The sequence below is a fragment of a genome, unplaced genomic scaffold (assembly GCF_019419815.1).
Source record: "Pyrus x bretschneideri cultivar Hongxiangsu unplaced genomic scaffold, Pyrus_bretschneideri_v1 Contig13, whole genome shotgun sequence".
Lineage (NCBI taxonomy): Eukaryota > Viridiplantae > Streptophyta > Magnoliopsida > Rosales > Rosaceae > Pyrus > Pyrus x bretschneideri.
Genome location: NW_025999424.1, coordinates 8824492 through 8837911, shown reverse-complemented (window position 1 = coordinate 8837911; position 13420 = coordinate 8824492). Strand labels below are relative to the sequence as shown.

At 39.5% G+C, this 13420-nt stretch overlaps 1 protein-coding gene and 1 pseudogene across 1 annotated transcript; both read left to right on the top strand.

Annotated features, from left to right (window-relative positions):
* The first annotated feature begins 821 nt into the window (after positions 1 to 821).
* Positions 822 to 2458, top strand: LOC103966496 (cold shock domain-containing protein 3). The gene is given in 5 exon segments (XM_009379664.3): positions 822 to 1170; positions 1173 to 1423; positions 1537 to 1713; positions 1715 to 1759; positions 1932 to 2458. Coding segments are annotated over 5 exon segments (1059 nt in total). The 5' UTR covers positions 822 to 884; the 3' UTR covers positions 2232 to 2458.
* Positions 2459 to 2901: 443 nt separating this feature from the next.
* On the top strand, positions 2902 to 4733 carry LOC103941146 (annotated as a pseudogene).
* Positions 4734 to 13420: the final 8687 nt, after the last annotated feature.

The following is a 13420-nucleotide window of genomic DNA, read 5'->3' as shown; positions in this document are numbered from 1 at the left end:
TGAAAGATATCCGTCTAAGGGACCTTCCAGCCTTTCTACGAACTCAAATCTGAATGACAGTGCGTTTTTCTTAACAAGTGAAGCAACTAAGAGAGCACATAAAGCTTCTGCGGTTGTAATTCATATTATCGAAGCCATTGGCCCTCTCCAGTTGCTTATCAATCAAATATAAGAAGACCTTTTGAAGTCTGGGATACAGCCTATGGAAAAAGGAAGCCTGATTGACTTCCATGGCTCGACACCAAGGTGCCAATTTCCTAAAAATGGGTGGTATGGCATGTATTTGACAGTTGTTTTGGCACCTTCACATGGCAAAACGGGTTGGTGAAAGTGCTCTAAAACGATTTAAACTCAAGTATTATTTCTTGAGCTGATCAAAATTAATATCGGCAACATTTCGATTAAATTTTCACTACACAATGAAAGATTAGCAACATATTAAAAACTATTTATATCAGTAACCATGACTGAAAATAGATCATTTTAAGCAAGAACACTTTGTTGTGCACATTTAAGTTTAGCCAAGTTAACTAGAGTACCGTATCCAGCCTCTACACTTAAATTTCAATTCCCTCTAACTTAGTGTAATTACCCTGTCGTTTGCTTTAAAACAAATCACTTTTGTGTAAAGTTTGTTAATTATTCTTTTATTACTTAGTAGGGTCTTAAATTAAAATCCCTATTTTGAATTGGAAAATTTTGTAAATATCACTTAAATACGGGACTTGGTCAAGAAAAAAAAAGCCGGGAAAATTAGCGAGAGAGGGAAAAGGAGGGCCAAAATCAAAATTTAACGAAAACCAAATACGAAGTCGAAGTGCCTCCTCGATTCCCAATACTACCTCACTGCTGCTGTGAGCGGAGTAATTCAGAGAGAGAGAGAGATGAAGACTGAAGCAAAACGCTTCGCCATCGAGATCGAAGACGACGACGAGTTCCTTTCTCAGGTAGCGGCGGCCGAGGCCGAAGCGCTCGCCTACAAGCGCCGTCGCATCAGCACCGTGCCCGCACAAAACGCCGCCGTTTCCTTCAGTTCCCACGCGAATAAAAAATTAGGAGCGGACCACGACGACGGCGGCCTCTACACCGCTGCTCTCAAGGGAAGTAATCGAGCACTCCCTGACACTCCCCGCGGTGGATTATCCAGAGGGAGGGTCAATGTCGGGGCGGCCGGAACGACGGCGTCTCCGCTGGTGGTGATACGTGCTTCAAGTGCGGGAAGCCGGGGCATTGGGCCCGCGATTGTGATGCCCCCAGCGGAGGAGGAGGCGGTGGTGGGTATTATGGTAATTTTGGTGGCGGCGACTCTTCGATTTCTGTTCCGGAGAAAAATTGCCCTTGTGGGTATGGAGCCTGCCTGGTCCTCACTGCAAATACTGAGAAGAATCCGGGTCGAAGGTTTTACAAATGCCCTCTGAGACAGGTTCAAAAACCCATATCCATTTCTTCTTTTATTTTTAATATTTTTTCTTGGATTTAAGAGAACAATGGAGGATATGGTTACTGATTTTGTATAATGTTACTAAATTTTGACAGGAAAATGGAGGCTGTAGTTTCTTTGAGTGGTGTGACAATGCTGCTTCTGGGCCAAATGCTACGGCTACTACTGGTAGCGCTACTAGAAGCCATAGCTATGCTGCATCTGATTCTTCGTTTCCAGCTCTAGAATGTCCCTGCGGTGGCGGTGTCTGCTTAATCTTAACTGCCAAAACATGGCAAAAATATCGGCAGCCAATTCTACCGTTGTCCTGCGAAGGAGGTACCTTTTAATTTGTTGAGCCTAATTCATTGATATGGGTACAGTTAGATAAATTATGTTGCAAATTTGCAATCTGTATTGTGTATGGTATGTGTTTGAGTTAATGTCGAAAGCAGAGTTTGTTTGAATTGAAATGAAGTAGGTTAATTGCTTCATTGTTTTGCTGGTTTAGGGAAGCTCTTGTGGGTTCTTCAAGTGGTGCAATGAGCATACTGCGGCAGCTGCTGGTGTTCCTGGTCGTGGTGCAAAGGTGCAATATGGTTTGAGCGAGGCAAACAACAAGGGGTATGTTGTAACTACTGGTTCTTCCTGCTTTAAGTGTGGAAAGGAAGGGCATTGGGCAAGAGATTGCCCAACAGTTCCTTCGTATAATGCTGCTCCAGCCGAAATGGGAGCACGGTCTGCTTCAGGGGGCTCTTGCTATAAGTGCGGCAAGCCAGGGCACTGGGCGCGCGACTGCCCTTCAGGTTAAGGTGCAATGTACTTCTGAAACACCACCATTTGCTGGAGTTTACTGTTTGTGTTGAAAGTTTGCAGGACTGGTTGTTTCTTGATGTGATAATTTAAGAAAGGATTAATCCAATCATGGTAAGCCTGTGTATAGTTTTGAGAAGTTTGTGGAACGAGTGTTTAGAAATTGAGGACATGTTGTTTGCCCATCGTTTCGTTTCGCAATTGAAATTACTTAGTTTGATTTCCCGCATTGAAGAGTTTATAGTTTATGCCAGTAATGTGATGTGATGAATGCTGGCAATTGAATGGTAGTTGAGGTCCTATTTTTTAATTTGACTGGGAAACTTGTGGAACATGTGAATAGAACATGAGGATATGCTGTTCGGCCATCGTTTCATTTCTCAATAGAAATTACACATTTCAATTCAGAGTTGGGTGGAAAAAGCTCCGTTCCTGGCTCTCCTGTAGCTAGATCCTCAGAAACCAATCCTTTGTTATAATGGGATTCCATATAAGTGAATGCTCAGTGAGCTGAAATTTTTCTGGTTTTTAGTCCATTGAGGTGAAGATCCTTGGTAAGACTGATTGGTTTGATATGTTCAACGACAGTAAATTCACACCCATGCCTTTAGTTAGAGATGTAGTTTTGGGGTAATTGTCTCTTCACATTTTCTGTACTCTTTCCGCGTGTTTCTTCCACAAGCGCCGCCTTAGTAATGAAAATGTTTTCAGCCTGTGCATGTAATCTCTAACCCTAGTATGGCCTTTCAAATAAAAGTACAGAAGAAAGATCAACCTCGCCGTCCATTATTTATTGGACTCGCTGACATTTAACGCCGCAAAATGGTCGATTGCCTATAAAGCTCGGACTGCTTGCATTTGTGAGAATGCAAATAGAAGATGAGTTCCATAGCAGTAGGTGATAAGCCTCACGCCGTATGTATTCCGGTTCCATTTCAAAGCCATATCAAGGCAATGCTGAAATTAGCAAAACTCCTCCACCATAGAGGCTTTCACATAACCTTTGTCAACACAGAGTTCAATCACAAGCGCTTTCTTAAATCTCTCGGACCCAACTCTCTTGATGGCTTGCCTGATTTTCGGTTTGAAACAATTCCTGATAGCCTTCCAGATTCAGATGAAGACTCCGCCCAAGACCCCTATTTGCTTTGTGATTCTATCAGAACAAATTTTTTGGCTCCGTTTCGTAGCCTTATAATAAAACTTAATGACATGGTAGCTTCCAGCAATGTTAGTCCTCCAGTGTCTTGCATTGTTTCAGACGGCCTCATGACGTTTACTATCACGGCTGCTGAAGAATTTAGACTCCCTATCACGCTGTTTTTTACTTTAGCTGCATCTGCATGCAGCTTAATGGGATCTGAACACTATTCTGCTTTGGTAGAAAGAGGATTTGCACCACTAAAAGGTGAAAATATTTAAGAATTTATTATATTTTAATGATTTATTGCTTGTTTCTAAATATGACATGATTGATTGGGTGTTGTAGATGAAAGCTGTTTGAAGGATGACATTCTGGACAAGGTAATAGATTGGATTCCGGGAATGAACGGTGTACGCTTAAGGGCTCTCCCCTACTGGGATAGTGACATCTTCCTTAACTTCACCGTTGAAGCAGTGGACAGAGCTCATAAAGCTTCAGCTGTTGTTTTTCACACTTTTGATGCCTTGGAGCAAGATGTTATGGATGCTCTCTCATCTATGCTTCCGTTTGTTTACGCCATTGGCCCTCTCCAACTACTTCTCAATCAGATACCAGAACACCCTTTGAAGCCTGTGGGATACAGTCTATGGAAAGAAGAAACCGAGTGTCTCCAATGGTTAAACGCCAAGGCACCAAACTCTGTTATTTATGTGAATTTCGGCAGTCTAGCGGTGATGACACCTGAACACGTTATCGAGTTTGGTTGGGGACTTGCAAATAGCAAGCATCCCTTCCTGTGGATAATTAGGCCTGATCTTGTTGCCGGGGAAATAGCAATTTTGCCACCCGACTTTGTGGCCAACACCAAGGAAAGAGGTATGATAGTAAGTTGGTGCCCGCAAGAGAAAGTCCTTAACCACCCATCAGTTGGAGGGTTTTTAACACACAGCGGCTGGAACTCAACCATTGAGAGCTTGTCTGCCTGGAGTGCCTATGCTCTGTTGGCCACTCTTCGGCGACCAGCAGACAAACTGTTACTTCACTTGCAACGAATGGGGCAGTGGCATGGAAATCGATAGTAAAGTGAAGAGAGATGAAGTGGAGAAGCTTGTTAGAGAATTAATGGAGCGGGAGAAGGGCAAGAAAATGAAAAATAAGGCCATAGAGTGGAAGAAGCTTGCGGAGGAAGCCACCGGTCCGCATGGTTCTTCATCCAAAAACTTAGACAACTTGGTGAAGCAAGTGCTATTAAACAATAGCGATGTACTGCGCGACTAGATGCGCTTCGCTGAGGCTCCTGTACTCGGTTAGCAGCATCCTTATGAATAAACTGGAACATTATGCTTTTTTTGTGTTTGTTCCCCGCTTAATTTGTCTGTGAAAGTACTTGGATTTCCTGTGTTGGAGTTAATTGTTTAGAAGCTAGCACAAATTGGAGAAAATATACAGCGATACAGTACCACCAGCTGGCTTTGCTGAGTGGTAGTACCTGTCCACTAAAATTTTGCCATGTGTACAACAAATACACATAAGCTTAAGCTGTTCAAACCCACGTTATATAAAACCAAAATGCCATTTACTCCGACGTTAAAAACCGAAACGGAGGCTACACTGATCCTCTGCCATGGCAACGCCACCCAAAAGCTTGCTGGACCGACGACGGCGAGTCTACTGACCAAATACTTTATTTTTTGATCTGCCATCTTTGTGCAATTATATCTTCTAACATTGGATGACATGTCCCGATCCCAATATACCAGGATGGGCATGTGATGGCTGACACTTTAGGGTGACGAAGCCATACTAACCAGTATGCAAGTGCTATCGGTATAGAACATCCATAGTCACATCAATGATGTACTCAACTAGGGGTATTATAGTAACCATCACCTGAAGGTGAAGCTGTACAACATTGGGTTACAACAGTGAAGAAACATGGTAGGCCTCATCACCCGAAGGTGAAGCTATACGACTTTGGGTTACACCAGAGAAGAAATATATATATAATATAACACACCGACACTAGCCATGGCTAGTGAAGCTGTTCGACATTGATTTCGCCAATGAAGCTGGGAGTATGTCATAAATATCCTTAAATGTGTCCTATAGCCATAAACATATACATACTCAGGTTGTGTGTGTGAGATGTATGAATACCCACTAATTAAGCACAAAAAACATAAATCACATTTCTTGTAACAAATCATCAAGGCTCAAAAGGTCAAAGCATCATCTCATAAACCATAATAAATCAATCATGTGAAATCATAAATTCATATTCGTGTATGCATCATATATTGTAAAGCGTAAAAAGCCATCTTTGTAACCGTATATTCAATAAATCGTAAATAAATCATAAATAATGCATAAAACGTAATATCATGAAAACATGCTTTTCATGAATGCAAGCCTAGCATTTAATAAAATAATGCAATTTAAGAAGGTGTCCACTCACAGGTACTCCGTCACCGAGGAGTTGTTTGAACTAAGGAGGATGGGATTGCCACTAACAACCCACCTAAGCACATAAAGGGACCAATTAGTAAAACCTTACTAAAACGATTGAATTTGAGAAAACGGATGTCGGATTCTGATTCGGAACGTTGAAAAATCTAAGGAGGGACTTCAGGTTCCCCTGCGCGTCACCATGCGCCAATTTGGGTCGCTAGAAAATTGGCCGGAAAAGTCACCAGTGCCGCCATGGATGGCGGCAGAGCACAGTACCTTCGATGGAGGCACGTGTGCTCTATGCACTAGGTACTACAACACCATGCGCAACCCATGTGCCCGCGAGTATGCTGTATCGCGAGGCCTCAAACTGGCCGAATTCTAGGCTATTTTTCTAAAGCTCCGTTCAAGCTCATTTCTCCATAAAAAACAATGTTCTACATGTGGAAATGAAGCTGGGAATGAGGAGAATAGATTCGTACCAAACAGAGATCGAGTGGTGGCTAAAGTTGGCCGGAAAATGCCTGCAAAAGTAGGTTCATTCATTGAAAAACTGGGGAAGGTTCCCCCAAGCTATTTATGCTTCCAACATGAGAGTATAACTTAAAAACTACCCTAATCTAACCTTAAAACACAATCTAAAGGGTTCTAGGCACTTAACTGTGTCGGGGATAGTGAGAACTTGTTGTGGGTTCGTCAGGGAAGACAATGAACAATAATCTCTGCCATTATCAGAGTTCTGGGACATTGGCCTGGGGTTGAGATGGCGAGAATTAGATGGTGGTGATGGTGGTCCACCGACGCGAATTGTGGTGGAGTTGTTGCTGTCATTGTTTGTTTGTGTGCATGCATCCGTGCCTCGAAGAGGAGAGAAGAATGCAGAGATGAGAGGGAGAGAGACAAGGAGAGAGAGAGTTCATCGGGGAGAGAAATGAGAGGAAAGAGAGGGAAAAAGAGAGAAAAACAAGGAGAGAACCGGGGGGGCCAAAAATCAAGGCACTACTACGAAACCATTTATTAGTGTCACTATAATAACCGACAAGAAATGTATATTACTGTCGGATTTTAAGCAAAATTCGACAGAAAAAGGATGTACTGGTGGATATAATAAGCGACAGAATTGCAGGCATCAGGAAATGAATTTTTAGACCGAAAATACTCTAAAACCGACAGAAATTGTGTCAGATATAACTGACAGAGTTTTTATTAATAATGAATGAATAAAAGTATTATCTGTCAGATAAAACCAACAAAAAAAATATTAATAATAAGAAAAATATAAACCACTTATGAATCATTTCTTTCCCTATCAAGTTGGCCTCCCCTGCATTCATTGCATTTTCCAAAGAACGGATCTCGAGTATTCCTGCAACAAGACAACCAACGAATAGATCCGTGAGCACCCTACAAAACTACCCCCAAACTTTATCATTCTTGCAAATCAACAGATTTTCGACATGCAAAACCAACACAGTCAACTGAGAGCATGAATCTTTAATTTGGATTTTGATCCATGTTTTGTCTCTCTTGCGTAATGTCGTCTCCAAGCTTTGGAGTCTACTCTTGTGCATACATTAGAACACGGATGGGTGTAAAAATCACAGCACATGATTTGATGATTATGTTTTATGAAACGTTTTACGAGATAACATGCTTACTAAGACTAGTTTGAATTACTACTATTTTTCCTATAACCCATGTTCTTATAGAATATTTGATGTATGAAGATATGATATTTAGAACATGTTTAGAACACCTCTTTATAGTATAGATGATGCATGACTTTATACTATGAAGTTGATTTTCAATATATGTATGTTCACTGGTTTTGTACTTACCTAGTGGTCCTTTCCGCTGCGGGACGTAGGGATATATCCGGTCCATCCCCAGCGACGGTTTGGTGTTGGCATAGGGCCTGGAGTGTGTTTTCCTCTGACTGTCTGCTCAGAGACGGGGAGACGGCATAGGGCCTGAAGTGTATTTTCCTCTGACTGTCGGCTCAGAGACGGGAAGCCGGCATGGGGCCTGAAGAGTTATCGGACATTCACTAGTGTTTATTATTTATGCGAATTATGATTTGAGACATTGCACGTCATGCTAGGTTTTGGAAAACCTATGTTTATCATTACATATATGTGTTTTCATAAAACCTGGGGGTTAGTATGTTGATAAGTGTTTTATTATATATATATATATATATATATATATATATATCAACTTGGTCCACTCATGTTTGTTTTGCGCCCCCTTCAGGACTTAGAATCGAGGCATACAATCCCAACGTCTAGGCACTTCCGCATTGGCATCTTCAAGTCCTCTTGGTGTAGGACCCACTCCTTGGTTTCATTCAATTTTTTTTAGTGTTCTAGATTAGTGGTGTGCTCTGAACACGGTCCTTATTTGCATATTAACTATTCTTTTATATTTATAAGCCTTATTTATCCCTCGTTTTCAGCTTTTACACTCAATAAATGGCTTTCGTCACCCTCGGGTGTCGGCCAGCACGTGCCTATCCTGGTATTCAGGGAATATCGGGGTCGGGGCGTGTCAAACTGTGTTGTAATCGAGTTTTAAGTTTTAACTCAAGAAAAAGAGGGATGAAGTTGAATTAGAAAATTTCCCGATTCTAAATTTTCTTGGACCGGAAAACAAAATTAAAACTATAAGAAGCAGTAATAATCGAATCCGAACCTCAAATTCAACACTTTCTTGTAATTCAAAAAATAAAAAAAAATGGGCCGATTGAATAAAATAAATCAACTTCAATTTGGTCCCAAAGGTCTCTTTTTTAAAGCTTGAGACATCCCTAACAAATCCTCAGAAGAAATATTCCTTAAAATATGCCATCTTGACTTTCAAAATACCTAAAACGTCCAGAAACGTCAATCTGGGAAAGCGGCACGCTAGGCCTTCTCTTCTTTGCCACGATCAAAGGATTTGGTAGAAAACTCTGAAACTTTGACATGAACAAGTCAACAGACTTACGAACATCCTCCAATAAAACCACTCCAAAATTCATCCATTTGATCACTTTTTGCATAAGAGGAAGTCAAAATGTCCTACATTGAAAATACATAACAAAGTATCAAAATTCTACCAAAATAATCAATAAATTATAACCAAGATTAGGGTAAATTATATAGTATAATATCACCTCATTAGTGGGCTTGGCTGAATGGCTAAGGAGTCGTGTATAGGGGAGCCACCTAACCTTATATTGGATATGTTGCCCGAAGAAAGCACTTTGCCAGAAGGAAGAATTGTTTGAGTTTTAGCTTTTAACAATTTGTAAACCAATTGGTTATTGAGGATGGATAGCTTTTCAAGCTGTTTTTGTGTGGGATGCTCTTTTTCCATTCAAGTGGGTTGAAATCTCTGGCAAAATTTTTATCTAGGTTCATGTATGCACACTATCCTCTTATTTGTATTTATTCCCCTTCAATCAATGAATAACGTAATTTTCTTCAAAAAAAAATAAATCATTTATTCATTTTCTTATATGTTTTTTTTTTATTCTGTTTAGGATAGTTAATTTATATTTGCAGAATTTAAGGGATTTATTGTTGCTTGATGTCCCTAATATTCCTTTACACTATGTTTAGATGAGAGAAATAAAATTGGAATTTGGATAAAGGTCAAAATTTATAAATTGACACGCACGAATTCCTTTGTTTGGATTCATAAACATAGAAATTTAGAATTTCAGCGTGGAAAAAAAAATTGGAATTTGGGACCTCCAATTTCCAAGTTTAAATTCCATGTAAATAGGAATTATTTCCCAATTTCTATGATTGAGAGTTTAAAAATAACAATTCTGTATTCAATTCCATTGTTCTTTTAGGTTAACCAAACAAAAAAAATCACAAATTCTATAAAATAAAATCTCATCATTTCAATTTCCGTCATTTTAAAATTCCTTAATAATTTAAAATTTCTTCATCCAAATATAGTGTTCATTTGAAATTGGAATATAAATTTTTTATGCGTTCCAATAGTTGAGTTATTCTTCTCTAGCTCTTTCGTTGTCTCTGCATTTTTTTTTTTTTTTTTTTTTTTCTGGCTGCATAGATACTCATCGCTAGGCAAATTTTGGAAGATGTCATCCGCTATTTGAAAAGCATAAGAAGACGAAACTAGAAGATGAAGCAAACTAGTAGTAGAAGAAACTAAAAAACAACAAAATTTAGAAGAATGAAAAATAATAAAAAGCCAAGAAACCATGAAAACAGGCCAACTACTTGAGGAAATTGACCAAATGGCCTAGTCACTAGTGTTTAGAGAAGGGTTGTTGGCTAGGAGAAGAAGAAATATGTTTACTGCTGGCAATGGAATAGAATTTGGGCTGGCTCTCTACATAGCAACAACTATTCACTAAGAATAAATAACCAGCTGGACTATAGCCCGATTTAGCTCACCTTTGCTCTTCGGGACTACTTAAAGAACTAATCCACACACAACCTATCAAAATTGAGATGATTATGGAATATTTTAGCAATGGGAGCTCATGTTCACACACTACTTTTAGCCTCTAACTCACTCATCTGTATTTCTGGCTATCAGATTGAATAATCAAAATAGAAACAATGAACAAGATCAAATAGTTGTATAAGGAAAAAAAAAAAAGTGTGTTTATCATTTCGCTTTAGTAATATACAGAAAAGCTAAAAGTGATTCTATAACGTAAAATGACACAAGAACAGAAGGTGCAGTAAGTCCAGTTCCACGAGTTGCCATCGGATTTGATTTTAAAGGTAAATCGCTAACAAAATTATCTTAAAGCATTTTCCCTACAGATTCTTTACACTTACATTATTGTACACATTTCTCTTTTTTATAGGAGAAAAGTCGTGAACTCGTGATCAAGTAGCTAGCTGTCTTGCTGTCATCTACTTTTCAAAGAATGCCTACTTTCTTTCACATCTCCCTGAATTTACTTGATCTCTCCAAATTCAAATACAAGAAAATGGACTACCATTCAACTTAGACCACATATATGTTGAATAGTATCTCACTACTAGCACTACAATCTGTTCTGCGATGCAAACACATAAGCTAAAATGGATGTTGTCGATGCAAATTTCTGTCATCCTTCGTTTTGACAAAACTGTACCTACAACACAATCAACATTCTTGATCAAACATAAAAAATCTCATGTGCCCACAATGAGTTGGGGTTTTTGGTTTGGGGGGAGGGGGGGGGCGCGGTAGTTGGAAGAGGATTGGCCAATGGATTTCCAATGCCTAAGTTAGTCTCTCTAAAAAGAGTGAGTGTTTAGTGTTTTCTGTGTGAGAAAAGCTTACCCAATTTTGGTGGAGAAATATGGTATTTATAGAGAGGGTGGCCGGCCCTCGGATTGGATTTTTGTGAGAATATTCCCGAGATTTTGAGTAAATAATATCTTGAGATAATGATGAAAATATCTCAGATAAATGTGGTTGGGATTATGTACTTGAAAGAGTTTGTCTTCAATTAGGAATGTACTAAATATAGGATTGGTACTTAATCCCTATCTTACCTTTGACTTTTCCATGCCACAAGCAGGGCAGCTTTGAGCACTCGTAGTTAGTTGCTTGAACTTCTAGGGATGCTGAGTTGTCCGTGGAAATGCTTGAGAGCCCTGCTGACATGCCCTAACCTCGATATCCCTAAATACCAGGATGAGCACGTGCTGGCCGACACCCAAGGGTGACGAAGCCATTTTAACATGCATGCAAGTGATAATGGTAAACAAAAGTAAATAAAATATGTAAATATAAAGAAATACGCAAATGCGGAAACGTGTTCAGAGCAAAAAACTAATCAAGAATTAATATAAAAAGGTATGAACAAAGGAATGGGTTCTACACTGAGAAGACTCGAAGATACCTATGCGGAAGTGCCCTGAAGCCAGTATCGTACTCCTCGATTCTAAGTCCTGAAGGGGGTGCAAAACAAAAGGTGAATGGACCAAAGTTTATAATAATAATACTAAGTAAAACCAATTTTCTTTTGAACATACTAACCCCCTGTTTTGAAAACATATATAGTACTACATAGTAGATTTTCTGAAAACCCTAACATGCTGAAGAAACGTTCATAAAATATGTACGTATAAACGAGTGCTCAGTAATGATAACATAGTCGCCCGAAGACAAATCCATAAAACCTTCATAAACCCAAAATAATAAAGTACTCAACTAGGGGTATCATAGTCGACCAAAGGCATAAACATCACTCGAAGGTGAAGCTGTACGACACTGGGTTATGCCAGTGAAAAAATATGGTATGTTCCATCACACGAAAGTGAAGCTGTACGACACTGGCTTATGCTAGTGAAGAAATATGGTAAGTTCCATCACACGACATTAGCCGTGGGTAGTGAAGTTGTCCGACACTAGTTTTTTCAGTGAAGCAAGGAGTATGTCATAAATATCTCACAACTCATCAACTGCGTCCTATGGCCATAGACGTATACATACTTGGGTTATGGTATGCGTTGTATGATTACCCACTACTTAAGCACCAAAAACATAAACATAATCTTTCCAAGTCATAGAAACTTTCTATCTCAGGCATCAACATAAATCATCATAAATCAATGATATGAAATCATCAAATCATACTCGTAAATCTGTAAAATCTTGTAAGCATAAAAGCAATAGTTCGTAAACCTTTCATAAAACGTAAGTTTGATAAATCATAAATAGTGCGTAAAATGTAAAATTATGAAATCATGCCTTTCGTGAATGCAAGCCTAGTATTTTAATAAAAATCATGCAATTTGAGAAGGGGTCCTCACAAATACTCCATCGCCAAAGAACTGTGCAAATTAGAGAGGACGAGATCTCCATTAACAAACGCACCTAAGAACATAAAGAGACCAATTAGTAAAATCTTACTAAAACGATTGAATTTGGAAAAATAGAGGGCGGCTTTGGAATCAAGGTGTTGAATTACCCTAAGAGGGGTCCCGGGCAAATTTCATAAAAAGTCAACGAAAAGGTAAATGTTGACCTAAAAAGTCAACCGAGACGCTGAACCGATCAACTACGTTAAAAATTTGGAATTTCACTAAACCGATTCATGGCATCAAAATTAGTTTAGGAGTATTTCCCAAAAAATTCATAAAAGTCAACTCAGAGAATATTCCATCCGAGTCGGGCCAACAAGTTGGGTCAAGTTAGGTTGTTGGGTTGGGCTGAGTTGCTGGGTTGGCCAGAGTTGCTAGGTTAGGGCAGCTTGCTGGGTTTTGGATCCAGTTTTGGGTTGCGGGTTGGGTTGACTTGATTTCAGGCCGTGGGTCGGCCAGTTTTTGCAAAAATGGCCAGGAAACCAAACAAAGTCCGACTAGCTCCCTTTCTCTACCATAATTAGCATGCTATATATGGATTTAAAGCTATTGAGGAGAGGAATAGAAATATACCACTGGGGTTTTTGGTCATGGTCGGAGTTGACCGAAAAATCGCCTGCAAAAAGGGTGTCCTCTCATAATAACTAGGAGAAAACCCATCCCAATCAGTTTCTACACTAATCACCCCCTAAACACATTTTTAAGGTCTGAAACAGTATTAGGAGCTCGAAATAAGAATGATTTGAGTAGTTCTGAGGCTCACCA